The 15,520-nt window shown below is 35.8% G+C and overlaps 1 protein-coding gene across 1 annotated transcript; it reads right to left on the bottom strand.

The window, feature by feature from the left end:
- Nucleotides 1-339: 339 nt before the first annotated feature.
- Nucleotides 340-14,826, bottom strand: rnf114 (ring finger protein 114). Its single transcript, XM_026154877.1, has 6 exons — nucleotides 14,815-14,826; nucleotides 2,675-2,902; nucleotides 2,352-2,458; nucleotides 961-1,075; nucleotides 734-841; nucleotides 340-623 (listed from the first exon to the last, which is right to left on the bottom strand). Exons 1-6 carry the CDS (start codon nucleotides 14,824-14,826, stop codon nucleotides 558-560), a joined length of 636 nt encoding a protein of 211 aa, XP_026010662.1. The 3' UTR covers nucleotides 340-557.
- Between the last annotated feature and the right edge of the window lie 694 nt (nucleotides 14,827-15,520).

Here is a 15,520-nt window from a genome sequence, read left to right as displayed (position 1 = left end):
TACCCTTTTGCATTAACATGCGAGTAGAATGAGTATAATATATTTTTCTGTTACTTGAAGACTTCATGGAGTGAAGTTTGTTGTCTGCTGGCAATAGGTAGCCACCTAGTGGTTAGACCCTCTCATAAGATCAAGTATTGACTGCAGAATTTTTAAATCGCAAGTTTGGATGTTTTGTTGCTAGATGACACTTTGTCATTGATAAACAAACAGCTTAAACATAGTTTAGCAGATACCTAACAAACTATCCAGTCTACAGACTCAGCTGGGGGGAGGGGAAGATAAGTGATTATCACACCAGAAACACAGTATTACTCCTAAATCAAACAGTACACTATGTTTTTGTTTTTTTAACCATATTGCGCGATTTATTTTCAGAATAATAAACCTATATATTCATAGTTACGATACCAGTTCCCTATGAAAAATAATTACCCATAAGTCAGTACCACCATCCCCATTCTAGATGAATGATGACACTGTGTGTTTTTGTCTTTTCAAGACCATCATCCCTTCATTTCACTGGATTCCCTCCACCGGTGGATTGTTTTCACACTTCAGTGGTCCATAAGGGAGCGCTGTAAAGCCTCCTGAATCATTGTGTGCTCATCTGTGGAATAATCCTGGGAGGTCATAAGCATGAGAAGGGGAAGAAAAGAAAAAAAAAATCACTTAAATTCTTATTAACATAAAAAAAACCCAACAACAAATAAACAGAGAGTGCTTTACTTACAACAAATGTATCATAGGAGAAAGTGTGTCTGATCTTCAGGTGCTGGAAAAAGTCAGCACTCCTGTAGTTAGGATCCCCCCAAGGCATCGAGGCACAGATGGGGCACACCTAAAGAAAACATGAAGGTAATAAAACGATCTTTGAAACACATTATTAACCCAGCTGAAGCCAGTAAGTGTGTGGAAACTCAGAATTATGACAGAATAGGTTTTGTTTTGTTTTTTTACCACTTGGCGTGCATCTCGAGCATGTTGGGTTGTGCAATGTTCAACCAGGCCATCCTGGTCGAGGTTCTGGCAGTTGCAGTAGGGGCAGGTGAAGGTGTAGCGATTTGGCACTGAACTGTGGCAATGAAACAGAAATAATAAAATGTCACAAGGTTTGGTTCTCAACTACATGATTACACTTGAAATGTAACAGGCATCAGCTTATGAAGAAATAAGTGGACATTTACCACAGTTAGTGGCCAATCTTTATCTCTTGTCACATCAACTTTGCACCAGCTGAAAGAGCTTGAGAAAGACTTAAAAGTGACAGTTATTCCTTTTTCTTTTTAATAATAGGAATCTGTTTCATGGCACAAAGGTCTGGAGGGTTAAATAACAAAATAAATAAATACTGGGATCGGTTTCTTACTTTAAACAGTGTTGGAACAACATGCCACAATGTGTGGATTCTTAGTTTTAAAGGCTGCTGTTTGGGTTGCCCCCCCCCAAAAAAGGCTACTTCCTGATTAGTCATAATAACCTCATTACAAGCGACGGCTTCTCAAACCATCTTCTCGGAACTTTCTCCAGGAAGCACAGTTGTCATAAATACTTAACATCCATATATGATAAAAACCACATCCACTTCATACAACTTGACAATAATAGTGTTTTATGTTTTCTAAAGATGAATGTTGTACTGTTTTCTATACACTCGGGAAAAATTACAATCAGAAATTACGACAGGTAAAATACAGAATGCTTAGCATATGCTTGATCATACTTTATAATACTATTTTTCTTGCAATCAAGATTGGGTTCAATTTGAAATCCCGTTTGTGCTAAAACTTCTATTTATTTAATTTTTTTACCTTAAGTGCAAAATGTATACACTACATAAAGTAAAACCGCAAGAGAGCTTTTCTTATTTGACTGACATGTTAGGCATGCCAGTGAAACAAGGCAGTAATAGAGTCACGACTTTGGAGTCTTATCAAACAACAATGTACTGCCAAGAGTTTATAATACTATAAACATAGGGAATTTTATATCACGAGAAGATATTCCATCATTTGTCACAATGAACAGGTCAACTGTTTACATTTGGCACTTAAGTTACAGTGAAATCTACCATAAATCATATCATTGAATATATTTGATTGGGCCAACAGAACTCTATTTCCTATATACAGTACTTTCTGCTGCATTAATGAAGCCCTCTCACTGAAACGACTGACAGGGCTACACTCTTTTCCTTTTTCACTTTGGATTAGTGTTGGTCCAAAGGTGACCTTTAATTTATACAACCCAACAAGCAGCAGTAATTGCATGCAAAGTCTGACTCTACAGTGTAAACCATTTTGCTTTATTATGTAGGGAATAGCAAATAATTGTTCTGCTTCTTTCCCCACCTGACGATGGCAGGCTGACTCTGGGCAGTTGTCCTGACTCCCTCCTCAATGTACTCCTGGTATTTTGAACAGGCAGCTGTGTGGCTTCTCATCTTAGAAAGCCCAACCTAATTGGGGGAGGAGTGACACATATCAGTAACTTCCAGTATATGACCATCATCATAAAATTGTTGCTATTATCTAAATATAAAGACAGAAATTTAGACACAGCAAAACATTAAGATTATGCATGTGTAGTTATTGGATCTTCACCCTCTGTGATTGCTTCATAAATGGGAGTCAGTTCAGTGATATTTTAGCTTTTGGTCTGTAGTGAAACTTACCTGTGTGCCACAACCCTTACAAGCTGCCACAGAAGATTGAATAAGTGCCTCGAGTTGAGCAGCTTTAGTCCAGTGGCCCGGAGCACCTCGACATACAGCACAAACGGGCTTCTGTGGACGCAGACATTCCTGCAAACAACTGTGGCAAAACCTGTCAAGAGATGGGTGAAAGAATGTGATTGCTACACAAGAGAAATCAACTAAATTGTCAGTTTTAATCTGAGCTATCTCTCCCGTGAGTGACAGCAATGTCTAGTCTACTGAATTCTCAGTTTTCATGCCTGTGGAGTTTATTATATGGACGTGGTGACAGTGTAAAGACACCATGCTCTTCTGATTTTCAAACGAACCTTCTGAGCCATTTTAACATTAGAGTCTATGGAAGAGTTGGAGGGAGGAGGCTGTGCATTGGTGACATTTATGAAAGAACCATAACACCTAGGACAATAGTAAACACATTGGATGAAAGAGGACAGCCATGGCTACGCTTTGAGGGTAAAATCATACCTGTAGAGCAAACGCTGCGGACACAGCAGCAGTTTTAAAAAAGATTTTAAGATTAATTTTTTTGCTCCTCTCACTCTAGCAGTTGAGCTGTCTCACTCTAGCCCCAACATTCCGTCCCATACACACCCATTATAAACTTTGAAACGGGTGAAAAAACATCATGAAACTTAAACTGGAACTGAAGAAAAAGTATAATAGATATTGAAAAGATAAATACAAGTTGAATAGTTGAATGTCTTGTCTTCGTTTTAAAGTTTGAATGGTGGCTCTATGTCAATGTATGTGGAAGTAGATACAGTTTAAAGAGGAGGAAGTTGAATGAGAATTTGAAGGGTCTCCCCATTGAAATACATTATAAATTTTTGTTGAAAAAAGTTGAATAAAATTAAAAATATAAATGTTAAAAATGAGAAAAATAGAAGCAATGTTGTCCAAAAGAATAGGAATCTAACGGTGTTTGAATGGTTTTTCTAAGTTGAACGGTTTTGAAGGAGATAGATTACAAAAAAACGTACGGAATACAGAATAATAATAAAATAGAATAAAGATTAGAAGAACAATACTGTGAATGCTTTTCAAGCATTCACACTAATAAAGATTAGAATAACAATACTGTGAATGCTTTTCAAGCATTCACACTAATAATAACTAGAAAGTGCATTTTCTGAAGAAACTGCAGTGTGAATGCTTGAATCTGAATGTATGCACTGAAATGAATTAATTGCTGAATTTTGAGTTAAAAATATTGAATGAGATAAAAAAACAAAAAAAAAAAAATGAATTTAACCTGAAAACAAAGGTGCTGAACTGCTAAAAGCTGGACGTTACACAGAAGAAGAAGTTGGAAAAAAACTGAAAATGTTTTAAATGTAAATTAGAAAACCCTAAGAAATGAGAAAAGAACATTTAGAGTCAGAAAACATCTGAATGAATATTAAAAGTTCATATTCTTTGAATCACTGAATGACTCAAATGTGATCCCTCCACTTTGATCCACACAGTTTAAAAAGTTTAAATGCCTGAGCTTTGAAAAGGGTAAAATGATGGCTGTAACACTGTGGACACAGCAGCAGTTGAAAGAGAAGTGCTTAAGATGAATCTTGGTACAGTGGCAGGCAGAGCTCGTTAAGCAGGCAGGTGTGAGCCTGGTTGCTATAGTGACCGCACCCAATGGCTCCATACACACGTACACAGACATGCGCCTCACTTTTGCTCCTTAAAATGAACAGAAAAGTCAGGCCGAAACAAATCGTTCCCATATGAAAAGTACAAGTCGTATTGACGAAATTCTTTCACCGTGAGCGACAGCAGCTTCTAGTCTACTGAATTCTCAGTTTTCATGCCTGTGGAGTTTATTATATGGACGTGGTGACAGTGTAAAGACACCATGCTCTTCTGATTTTCAAACGAACCTTCTGAGCCATTTTAACATTAGAGTCTATGGAAGAGTTGGAGGGAGGAGGCTGTGCATTGGTGACATTTATGAAAGAACCATAACACCCAGTACAATAGTAAACACATTGGATGAAAGAGGACAGCCATGGCTACGTTTTGAGGGTAAAATCATACCTGTAGAGCAAACGCTGCAGACACAGCAGCAGTTTTAAAAAAGATTTTAAGATTAATTTTTTTGCTCCTCTCACTCTAGCAGTTGAGCTGCCTCACTCTAGCCCCAACATTCCGTCCCATACACACCCATTATAAACTCTGAAACGGGTGAAAAAACATCATGAAACTTAAACTGGAACTGAAGAAAAAGTATAATAGATATTGAAAAGATAAATACAAGTTGAATAGTTGAATGTCTTGTCTTCGTTTTAAAGTTTGAATGGTGGCTCTATGTCAACGTATGTGGAAGTAGTAAGAGTTTAAAAATGAGTAAGTTGAATGAGAATTTGAAGGGTCTCCCCATTGAAATACATTATAAATTTTTGTTGAATAAATTTGAATAAAATTAAAAATATAAATGTTAAAAATGAGAAAAATAGAAGCATTCATGTCCTAAAGAAGAGGAATCTAATGGTGTTTGAATGGTTTTTCTAAGTTGAATGGTTTTGAAGGAGTGAGATGCCAAAAAACGTACGGAATATATAATAATAACTAGAAAGTGCATTTTCTGAAGAAACTGCAGTGTGAATGCTTGAATCTGAATGTATGCACTGAAATGAATTAATTGCTGAATTTTGAGTTAAAAATATTGAATGAGATTAAAAAAAACCAAAAAAAAAAACCGAATTTAACCTGAAAACAAAGGTGCTGAACTGCTAAAAGCTGAAGGTTACACAGAAGAAGGAGTTGGAAAAAAGCTGAAAATGTTTTAATTGTAAATTAGAAAAACCTAAGAAATGAGAAAAGAACATTTAGAGTCAGAAAACATCTGAATGAATATTAAAAGGTCATATTCTTTGAATCACTGAATGACTAAAATGTGATCCCTCCACTTGGACCCACACAATTTAAAAAGTTTACATCTCTGAGCTTTGAAAGACAAGATGTTGGAAAAAGAACAACGATGGCGACGTTTTGAGGGTAAAATGATGGCTGTAACACTGTGGACACAGCAGCAGTTGAAAGAGAAGTGCTTAAGATGAATCTTGGTACAGTGGCAGGCAGAGCTCGTTAAGCAGGCAGGTGTGAGCCTGGTTGCTATAGTGACCGCACCCAATGGCTCCATACACACGTACACAGACATGCGCCTCACTTTTGCTGCTTAAAATGAACAGAAAAGTCAGGCCGAAACAAATCGTTCCCAAATGAAAAGTAAAAGTCGTATTGACGAAATTCTTTCACCGTGAGCGACAGCAATGTCTAGTCTACCTAATTCTCAGTTTTCATGCCTGTGGAGCTTATTATATGGACGTGGTGACAGTGGAAAGACACCATGCTCTTCTGATTTTCAAACGAACCTTCTGAGCCATTTTAACATTAGAGTCTATGGAAGAGTTGGAAGGAGGAGGCTGTGCATTGGTGACATTTATGAAAGAACCGTAACACCTAGGACAATAGTAAACACATTGGATGAAAGAGGACAGCCATGGCTACGTTTTGAGGGTAAAATCATACCTGTAGAGCAAACGCTGCGGACACAGCAGCAGTTTTAAAAAAGATTTTAAGATTAATTTTTTTGCTCCTCTCACTCTAGCAGTTGAGCTGCCTCACTCTAGCCCCAACATTCCGTCCCATACACACCCATTATAAACTCTGAAACGGCTGAAAAAACATCATGAAACTTAAACTGGAACTGAAGAAAAAGTATAATAGATATTGAAAAGATAAATACAAGTTGAATAGTTGAATGTCTTGTCTTCGTTTTAAAGTTTGAATGGTGGCTCTATGTCAATGTATGTGGAAGTAGTAAGAGTTTAAAAATGAGTAAGTTGAATGAGAATTTGAAGGGTCTCCCCATTGAAATACATGGGAAATTTTTGTTGAATAAAGTTGAATAAAATTAAAAATATAAATGTTAGAAATGAGAAAAATAGAAGCAGTCATGTCCAAAATAATAGGAATCTAACGGTGTTTGAATGGTTTTTCTAAGTTGAACGGTTTTGAAGGAGTTAGATGCCAAAAAACGTACGGAAGATGATATAATAACTAGAAAGTGCATTTTCTGAAGAAACTGCAGTGTGAATGCTTGAATCTGAATGTATGCACTGAAATGAATTAATTGCTGAATTTTGAGTTAAAAATATTGAATGAGATTAAAAAAAAACTAAAAAAAAACGAATTTAACCTGAAAACAAAGGTGCTGAACTGCTAAAAGCTGAAGGTTACACAGAAGAAGGAGTTGGAAAAAAACTGAAAATGTTTTAAATGTAAATTAGAAAACCCTAAGAAATGAGAAAAGAACATTTAGAGTCAGAAAACATCTGAATGAATATTAAAAGGTCATATTCTTTGAATCACTGAATGACTCAAATGTGATCCCTCCACTTTGATCCACACAGTTTAAAAAGTTTAAATGCTTGAGCTTTGAAAGATACGGTGTTGGAAAGAGAACAATAATGGCGACAATTTGAGGGTAAAATGATGGCTGTAACACTGTGGACACAGCAGCAGTTGAAAGAGAAGTGCTAAAGATGAATCTTGGTACAGTGGCAGGCAGAGCTCGTTAAGCAGGCAGGTGTGAGCCTGGTTGCTATAGTGACTGCACCCAATGGCTCCATACACACGTACACAGACATGCGCCTCACTTTTGCTGCTTAAAATGAACAGAAAAGTCAGGCCGAAACAAATCGCTCCCAAATGAAAAGTATAGGTCGTATTGACGAAATTCTTTCACCGTGAGCGGCAGCAATGTCTAGTCTACCTAATTCTCAGTTTTCATGCCTGTGGAGTTTATTATATGGACGTGGTGACAGTGTAAAAACACCATGCTCTTCTGATTTTCAAACCAACCTTCTGAGCCATTTTAACATTAGAGTCTATGGAAGAGTTGGAGGGAGGAGGCTGTGCATTGGTGACATTTATGAAAGAACCATAACACCTAGTACAATAGTAAACACATTGGATGAAAGAGGACAGCCATGGCTACGTTTTGAGGGTAAAATCATACCTGTAGAGCAAACGCTGCAGACACAGCAGCAGTTTTAAAAAAGATTTTAAGATTAATTTTTTTGCTCCTCTCACTCTAGCAGTTGAGCTGCCTCACTCTAGCCCCAACATTCCGTCCCATACACACCCATTATAAACTCTGAAACGGGTGAAAAAACATCATGAAACTTAAACTGGAACTGAAGAAAAAGTATAATAGATATTGAAAAGATAAATACAAGTTGAATAGTTGAATGTCTTGTCTTCGTTTTAAAGTTTGAATGGTGGCTCTATGTCAACGAATGTTGAAGTAGATACAGTTTAAAAATGAGTAAGTTGAATGAGGATTTGAAGGGTCTCCCCATTGAAATACATTATAAATTTTTGTTGAATAAAGTTGAATAAAATTAAAAATATAAATGTTAAAAATGAGAAAAATAGAAGCAGTCATGTCCAAAAGAATAGGAATCTAACGGTGTTTGAATGGTTTTTCTAAGTTGAACGGTTTTGAAGGAGTTAGATGCCAAAAAACGTACGGAAGATGATATAATAACTAGAAAGTGCATTTTCTGAAGAAACTGCAGTGTGAATGCTTGAATCTGAATGTATGCACTGAAATGAATTAATTGCTGAATTTTGAGTTAAAAATATTGAATGAGATTAAAAAAAACCCAAAAAAAACCCCGAATTTAACCTGAAAACAAAGGTGCTGAACTGCTAAAAGCTGAAGGTTACACAGAAGAAGGAGTTGGAAAAAAACTGAAAATGTTTTAAATGTAAATTAGAAAACCCTAAGAAATGAGAAAAGAACATTTAGAGTCAGAAAACATCTGAATGAATATTAAAAGGTCATATTCTTTGAATCACTGAATGACTCAAATGTGATCCCTCCACTTTGATCCACACAGTTTAAAAGGTTTAAATGCCTGAGCTTTGAAAGACACGGTGTTGGAAAGAGAACAATAATGGCGACAATTTGAGGGTAAAATGATGGCTGTAACACTGTGGACACAGCAGCAGTTGAAAGAGAAGTGCTTAAGATGAATCTTGGACAGTGGCAGGCAGAGCTCGTTAAGCAGGCAGGTGTGAGCCTGGTTGCTATAGTGACCGCACCCAATGGCTCCATACACACGTACACAGACATGCACCTCACTTTTGCTGCTTAAAATGAACAGAAAAGTCAGGCCGAAACAAATCGTTCCCAAATGAAAAGTAAAAGTCGTATTGACAAAATTCTTTCACCGTGAGCGACAGCAGCTTCTAGTCTACTGAATTCTCAGTTTTCATGCCTGTGGAGTTTATTATATGGACGTGGTGACAGTGGAAAGACACCATGCTCTTCTGATTTTCAAACGAACCTTCTGAGCCATTTTAACATTAGAGTCTATGGAAGAGTTGGAGGGAGGAGGCTGTGCATTGGTGACATTTATGAAAGAACCATAAGACCTAGGACAATAGTAAACACATTGGATGAAAGAGGACAGCGATGGCTACGTTTTGAGGGTAAAATCATACCTGTAGAGCAAACGCTGCGGACACAGCAGCAGTTTTAAAAAAGATTTTAAGATTAATTTTTTTGCTCCTCTCACTCTAGCAGTTGAGCTGCCTCACTCTAGCCCCAACATTCCGTCCCATACACACCCATTATAAACTCTGAAACGGCTGAAAAAACATCATGAAACTTAAACTGGAACTGAAGAAAAAGTATAATAGATATTGAAAAGATAAATACAAGTTGAATAGTTGAATGTCTTGTCTTCGTTTTAAAGTTTGAATGGTGGCTCTATGTCAATGTATGTGGAAGTAGTAAGAGTTTAAAAATGAGTAAGTTGAATGAGAATTTGAAGGGTCTCCCCATTGAAATACATGGGAAATTTTTGTTGAATAAAGTTGAATAAAATTAAAAATATAAATGTTAGAAATGAGAAAAATAGAAGCAGTCATGTCCAAAATAATAGGAATCTAACGGTGTTTGAATGGTTTTTCTAAGTTGAACGGTTTTGAAGGAGTTAGATGCCAAAAAACGTACGGAAGATGATATAATAATAAAGATTAGAAGAACAATACTGTGAATGCTTTTCAAGCATTCACACTAATAAAGATTCGAATAACAATACTGTGAATGCTTTTCAAGCATTCACACTAATAAAGATTAGAAGAACAATACTGTGAATGCTTTTCAAGCATTCACACTAATAATAAAGATTCGAATAACAATACTGTGAATGCTTTTCAAGCATTCACACTAATAATAAAGATTAGAATAACAATACTGTGAATGCTTTTCAAGCATTCACACTAATAAAGATTCGAATAACAATACTGTGAATGCTTTTCAAGCATTCACACTAATAATTATTACTGCCTCATTTCAGTCACAGTGAATGTGATGGCTTCACTATTTTGTTATTTAAATTATACACATCGTAAAAAGGTGTCAGTGAAAAGTGAGGAGATTTCTTTTTTAAACAAGTCCCTTTATAAATAAATCTGTGTTAACAGTTATTATAGAAATCCAAATTACTTGTAGAGATGTAAGCAAAAACCATCAGTTTTCCTTTTGTCCCCACTCTCCTTTTCCATCTCTGAAGTCCTCAAATTTTTTTAATGCTTTTCTTATTGCATCACATTTCCATATCCTAAAAAACATCAGACAGCTATTGGGCGGTTGTCATTGTCAGCCTCACAAAGGTTGTAGCATGTCACCTTTTATACAATGCAGAATCAATTTCCCCACACAGCTACCCTGTGGTGATGTGATCAATGGTAGTAATTTGTTTAGAGAGCGACAGCAACAGCATGAATGCTCCATTTCACTGTAAACAACTTTTACACTTTCATATTCAGTAGTGTGATGTGTGAAGGAGAAAGATGAGATTGCTTTCTGCTTTCCTCATGAAACTGAAGGAGAACTTTATTAGGTACAGCTTGCTAGTACCACGACCCTCTTTGGCTTTCAGAACTGACTTAATTCTGTGTTACAGATTTAACAAGGCGTTGGAAACATTCCTCTGCGATTTCTTTTTTTTTTTGTTATTCTCTTTTTATTAAACAACCTATATAAACACAAATAATCCAAAATAAACATATAATCAAGAACAGACGTAAATAATAAAAAAATAAATAAATAAAAATAAGAAAAACAGACGGGTGTACCCTCTAGTGTGTATGTACTCGCACACACATATTCACTCACACACCCATATTCTTAAGCATACATACACATACCTACTTACATATGTGTTCACTTGTAGTCTCATACATACTAACATATACATATAAACACATAACGATTCAGAAATGTGGCATATATAGTTACAGAGATTCAAACAAGATCGGGTCTCCTTAACCGGATGTAGTGTTTCCATTTACCCCAAATTTCACTAAATATATCAAACTGGAGTCTTTTAATGAAGGTAATTCTTTCCATTTTAAACATCCCATGTACAGTCTCATGCCAATCACCCAGTGATGGAATTTTCACACTAAGCCATTTCTTGGTAATAATTTTACGGGCAGCCAAACTCAGGATACCATACAACTGCTTAGACATTTTATCTACATTTACTGAGTATAAATATCCAAACAAAAGTTCGTCCCAATTAAAGGGAAGCTGCATACCAAAAATAATCTGCAACTCAGAGTGGATCAATACCCAAAAAATGTTGATCCTTGGGCAAGACCAGAACAGATGAAAATGTTTTACTCCTTGGGCCCCACAATTTCTCCAGCAATTAGAGTGATTAAAATAATGTTTACTTTGTGCAGGGGTAATAAAAAACCTACAGATACTCTTCCAACCGTAACATCTCCATGTATTAGAACTAGAAATTCTCCACTGAAAAGCGCACTGCTCATACCAAATGTTATCTGATATTGCTATATTTGTTTCATTTTCCCATTTTTTTTTTGATGTAGGTAGTATTCCACTTCTTAACCTCTTGTATACCCTTGTACAATCTTGAAATCACCTTAAGGCCTGTGTCAGCCTGATAAGCCTTGACAAATATACTCAGAACAGGTAAAGAAAAAAGATCTGTTCTCTTAGGTATAAAATTATATAGATGATGCCTAATTTGTAAGAACCTAAAAAAGTCCGTTTTACTTAACTGGTATTGATCTTTTATTGATTGGAAGTCCCTAAGAATTCCCTTATCGTAAAACATACAATATGCCGTTAAACCTTGTCCAGACCATTTTTTATATCTTACGTCTAATTCATTAGGTAAAAAATCACTGTCAAAAGCGCACCATCTTAAAATCCTAACCTCTTCAATCCAATCATTCTTATTAAGAAATTGTAACCAGAGTTTTAAAGGTAGGTTAATCCATTGGTTTCCTTGATGAATTTGTTTTTTAATAAGTGTCACATCCCCTAGAATTGCCTGAATTGGAGAATCTTTTAAGGTCACTGTTTCTAGTTCTTTCCATCTCGCTTGATAATCTACATTACACCAACACACTAATGTCCTCAATTGAGCAGAAATATAATAGTCTTTCAAACATGGGAACCCCAACCCTCCTTTGTCTTTAGCCAACTGAATAGTTTGGTACTTAATCCGTGGTTTTTTCCCCTGCCATATAAACCTAGAGATTATTTTGTCCCATTCCCGAAATTGTTTGTCAGTTATTTCTACAGGGAGTGTTTGGAATAGGTAGCGCATCCTGGGCAAGATATTCATTTTAACTGTATCTATACGTGATTCAAAATTTAAAAATGGTAATAAATTCCATCTTTTAATATCCTCATTTATTTTATAACTTAAAGGATTAAAGTTTGCATTGTATATCTTAGACAGATCTTTAGTAATATTTACTCCAAGATACTTCATCTGCTCCGTTTCCCATTTCAAATTGGCTTTAGCCTTAATTTCATAATTGGGCTCATAGTTAAAAGTTAATATCTGAGTCTTCGATATATTTAGTTTATAACCTGATATTGAACTAAAGATCTCCAGAAGTGACAATAGCTTGGGGAAAGTAGTGTTTGGATTTGTCAAATAAATCAAAATATCGTCAGCAAACAAGGAAATCTTATGCTCTCGACCCCTAATCTTGACTCCAGTAATAGTATTGCTTTGTATTACACTTTGACTCAGGGCCTCTATGAAGAGAGCAAAGAGTGAGGGGCTTAGAGGACAACCCTGACGTGTCCCTCTCTGTAGGTTAAAAACATTTGAAAGCGCCCCGTTAACTTTGATTCTTGCCTTTGGTGATTTATATAATGCTTGTATAATCCTGATAAACGATTGATGGAATCCGAATTTATCCATGACTTTGTATAAAAATTCCCAATTAACCCGATCGAAGGCCTTTTCTGCATCTAAGCTCATAAGGACCATCTGAATTTTATTTTTCCTAACATAATCAATAACGTGTAGTGTTCGGCGAACATTATCTTGCGTTTGTCTCTGCTTAATAAAACCAGTCTGATCCAAACTAATTATCTGAACAAGAATATTTTCAATTCTTTTGGCAAGAATGTATGTAAATATCTTAAAGTCCTGGTTAAGAACACTAATGGGGCGGTAATTTCCACAGTCAAGCCTGTCCTTTCCTTCTTTAGCTATTATAGAGATAGAAGCCTCATTCCAAGATGGGGGAATTACTCCCGTCTTTAAAATATAGTTGAATGATGTTCTCATCAAAGGAATCAGTACCTCTTTCATTTCTTTATACCAGTCTGATGGGAATCCATCTGGGCCTGGGCATTTATTCGGTTTCAATTTTGTAATAGCTTTTTTAATTTCAAATTCAGATATGTCCTTGATTAGGGTTATATTCTGTTTTTCATTCAACTTTGGTAAGTCGAATGAATCTAAAAAAGATATCATACCTTTAATATCCACTCTAGGTTGTGTATATAGTTCTTTGTAGAATTTTAGGAAGGCTGACTGTATATCTTCAAGTTTATACACAATGTTATTTGTTTGAGGGTCCTTTATTTTATATATTGTATTTTCTAATTGTTGTTTTTTTAATTTATAAGCCAGTAATTTAGCAGATTTGCCTCCTACCTCATAGTATCTTTGTTTTAAAAAAACCATATTTTTTTGTATTTCACTTGAAAAAATTTCATCGATTTCGTTTTTCTTCTTTTGTATTTCTAATTGTAAGTTTGTAACTGCACTTATTTTATGGGCATCTTCAAGATATTGTAGTTGTGTCTGGAGTTTTCTTAAATGCTCATTTCTCTTCTTTTTTAAATTAGCGCTGTAACCTATGAGTTTTCCTCTTATCACTGCTTTTAGGGCGTCCCATAGAATACTTGGGGAAACTTCTTCATTATTATTTTCCGCTATATAATCTATTATATCTTGACTAATTTGTTCTTTCATCGTGCTTAGAATACTTGTATTTAATCTCCAGGATGTAACTCTTCTTTCGTATCCAAGCACTACTTCCAGGTACAATGGGGCATGGTCTGATAAATCCATCACTCCTATCCTGCAATTGATCACCCTGCTAAAATCTTTTTGGTACATAAAAAAATAATCCAATCTAGAATAAAATGAATGAGGGTGAGAAAAAAAGGTATAATCCTTCTTGTTGGGGTTTAGTTCTCTCCATACATCTATGAGCCCTACGTCCTTTAAGATTAATTTGATGTTTTTGGTTGTTTTATTCAATCCCGGAGCGTGTGGGTTTGATGAGTCCAAGGACGGGTTGAGGCGAACATTCCAATCTCCTCCCAAAATCAGAGTACCTTGTGCCTCTCCAACAATCAATTCAAAAACCTTTTTGAAAAATTTTATCTCTGATCCTGGGGGAGCATATACATTTATAAGAGTAATCAGTATACCCTCCAGGTACCCTTTGACTAACACAAACCTCCCCTCCTTATCACTGATTTCTTGGATGCATTCAAAATTTAACCTACTAGAGATTAGAATTACCACACCCCTTTTAGGACTCTGAGGGCAGGAAGAGGAATACTGATTAAATTTCCATTTCTTTAATTTATCATGTTCGAGCTTCGATAAGTGAGATTCCTGTATAAAGGCAACTTCTATTTGTTCTCTTTTTATTTTTGACATAATTTTACTTCTTTTAATATGGCTCCCCAGACCATTTACATTAAATGACACTATTTTAGTTACCTTACAGGGCATTGATGTACGACCTTATATAATTCCAATCTCTGTACATAGCCAAAGATCGAAAGGTACTCCCCCAAAACAGAAAAAAAAGAGAAAAAAGAAAAGAAGAAAAAAAAAACCAAAAAAAAAAAACCCAAAAAAAAAAACATTATACAACGAAAACATATAATCATGTTGACTTCCAAAAACATAATCGCTATATTAGCTATATTTGGTGAGGGAAAAACTCTTCTGTCCACTTGTGGAAGAGTGCCCTCTCCGGCACACAGGCCGAAAGCCCAGTGGTCTGTAGGGTCCAACTTATTGTGCAAATAAATGACCCGACTTTAATGTAATTTTATATGCCCTCTTTATAAGATTAACTAATTATATAACAAAACAAGTAAATCGAAATAAAATTCATATTCTCAGTTCATCTTAGGTCTCAATATTCTTGAGTTTACCTCTAGTATAGTGCTCCGTCACACACTTGCTGTTTATCCACTGTCATCTTGGTGCCTAAATATCTGAAGGCGTTCCTTGAAACCCAGCTTTGGAGTCGAGTTTCCACCATTCTTCTTCGTACTTGTTTGCCAAGTGTGCTGTTTTATTTGATCCAAGAATGAGTCTCTGTCTTTCACAACTTCTACCGATAATCCCCTCTTCACCATATCGGTAGTCGCTTCGTGCGCCGTGTTGTATGTCACAATTCCCTCTCTGTAGAACA

This window comes from Astatotilapia calliptera, chromosome 20 (assembly GCF_900246225.1).
Source record: "Astatotilapia calliptera chromosome 20, fAstCal1.2, whole genome shotgun sequence".
NCBI lineage: Eukaryota > Metazoa > Chordata > Actinopteri > Cichliformes > Cichlidae > Astatotilapia > Astatotilapia calliptera.
The sequence above is the reverse complement of the archived record's forward strand: the minus strand, read 5'-3'. Positions and strand labels throughout refer to the sequence as shown.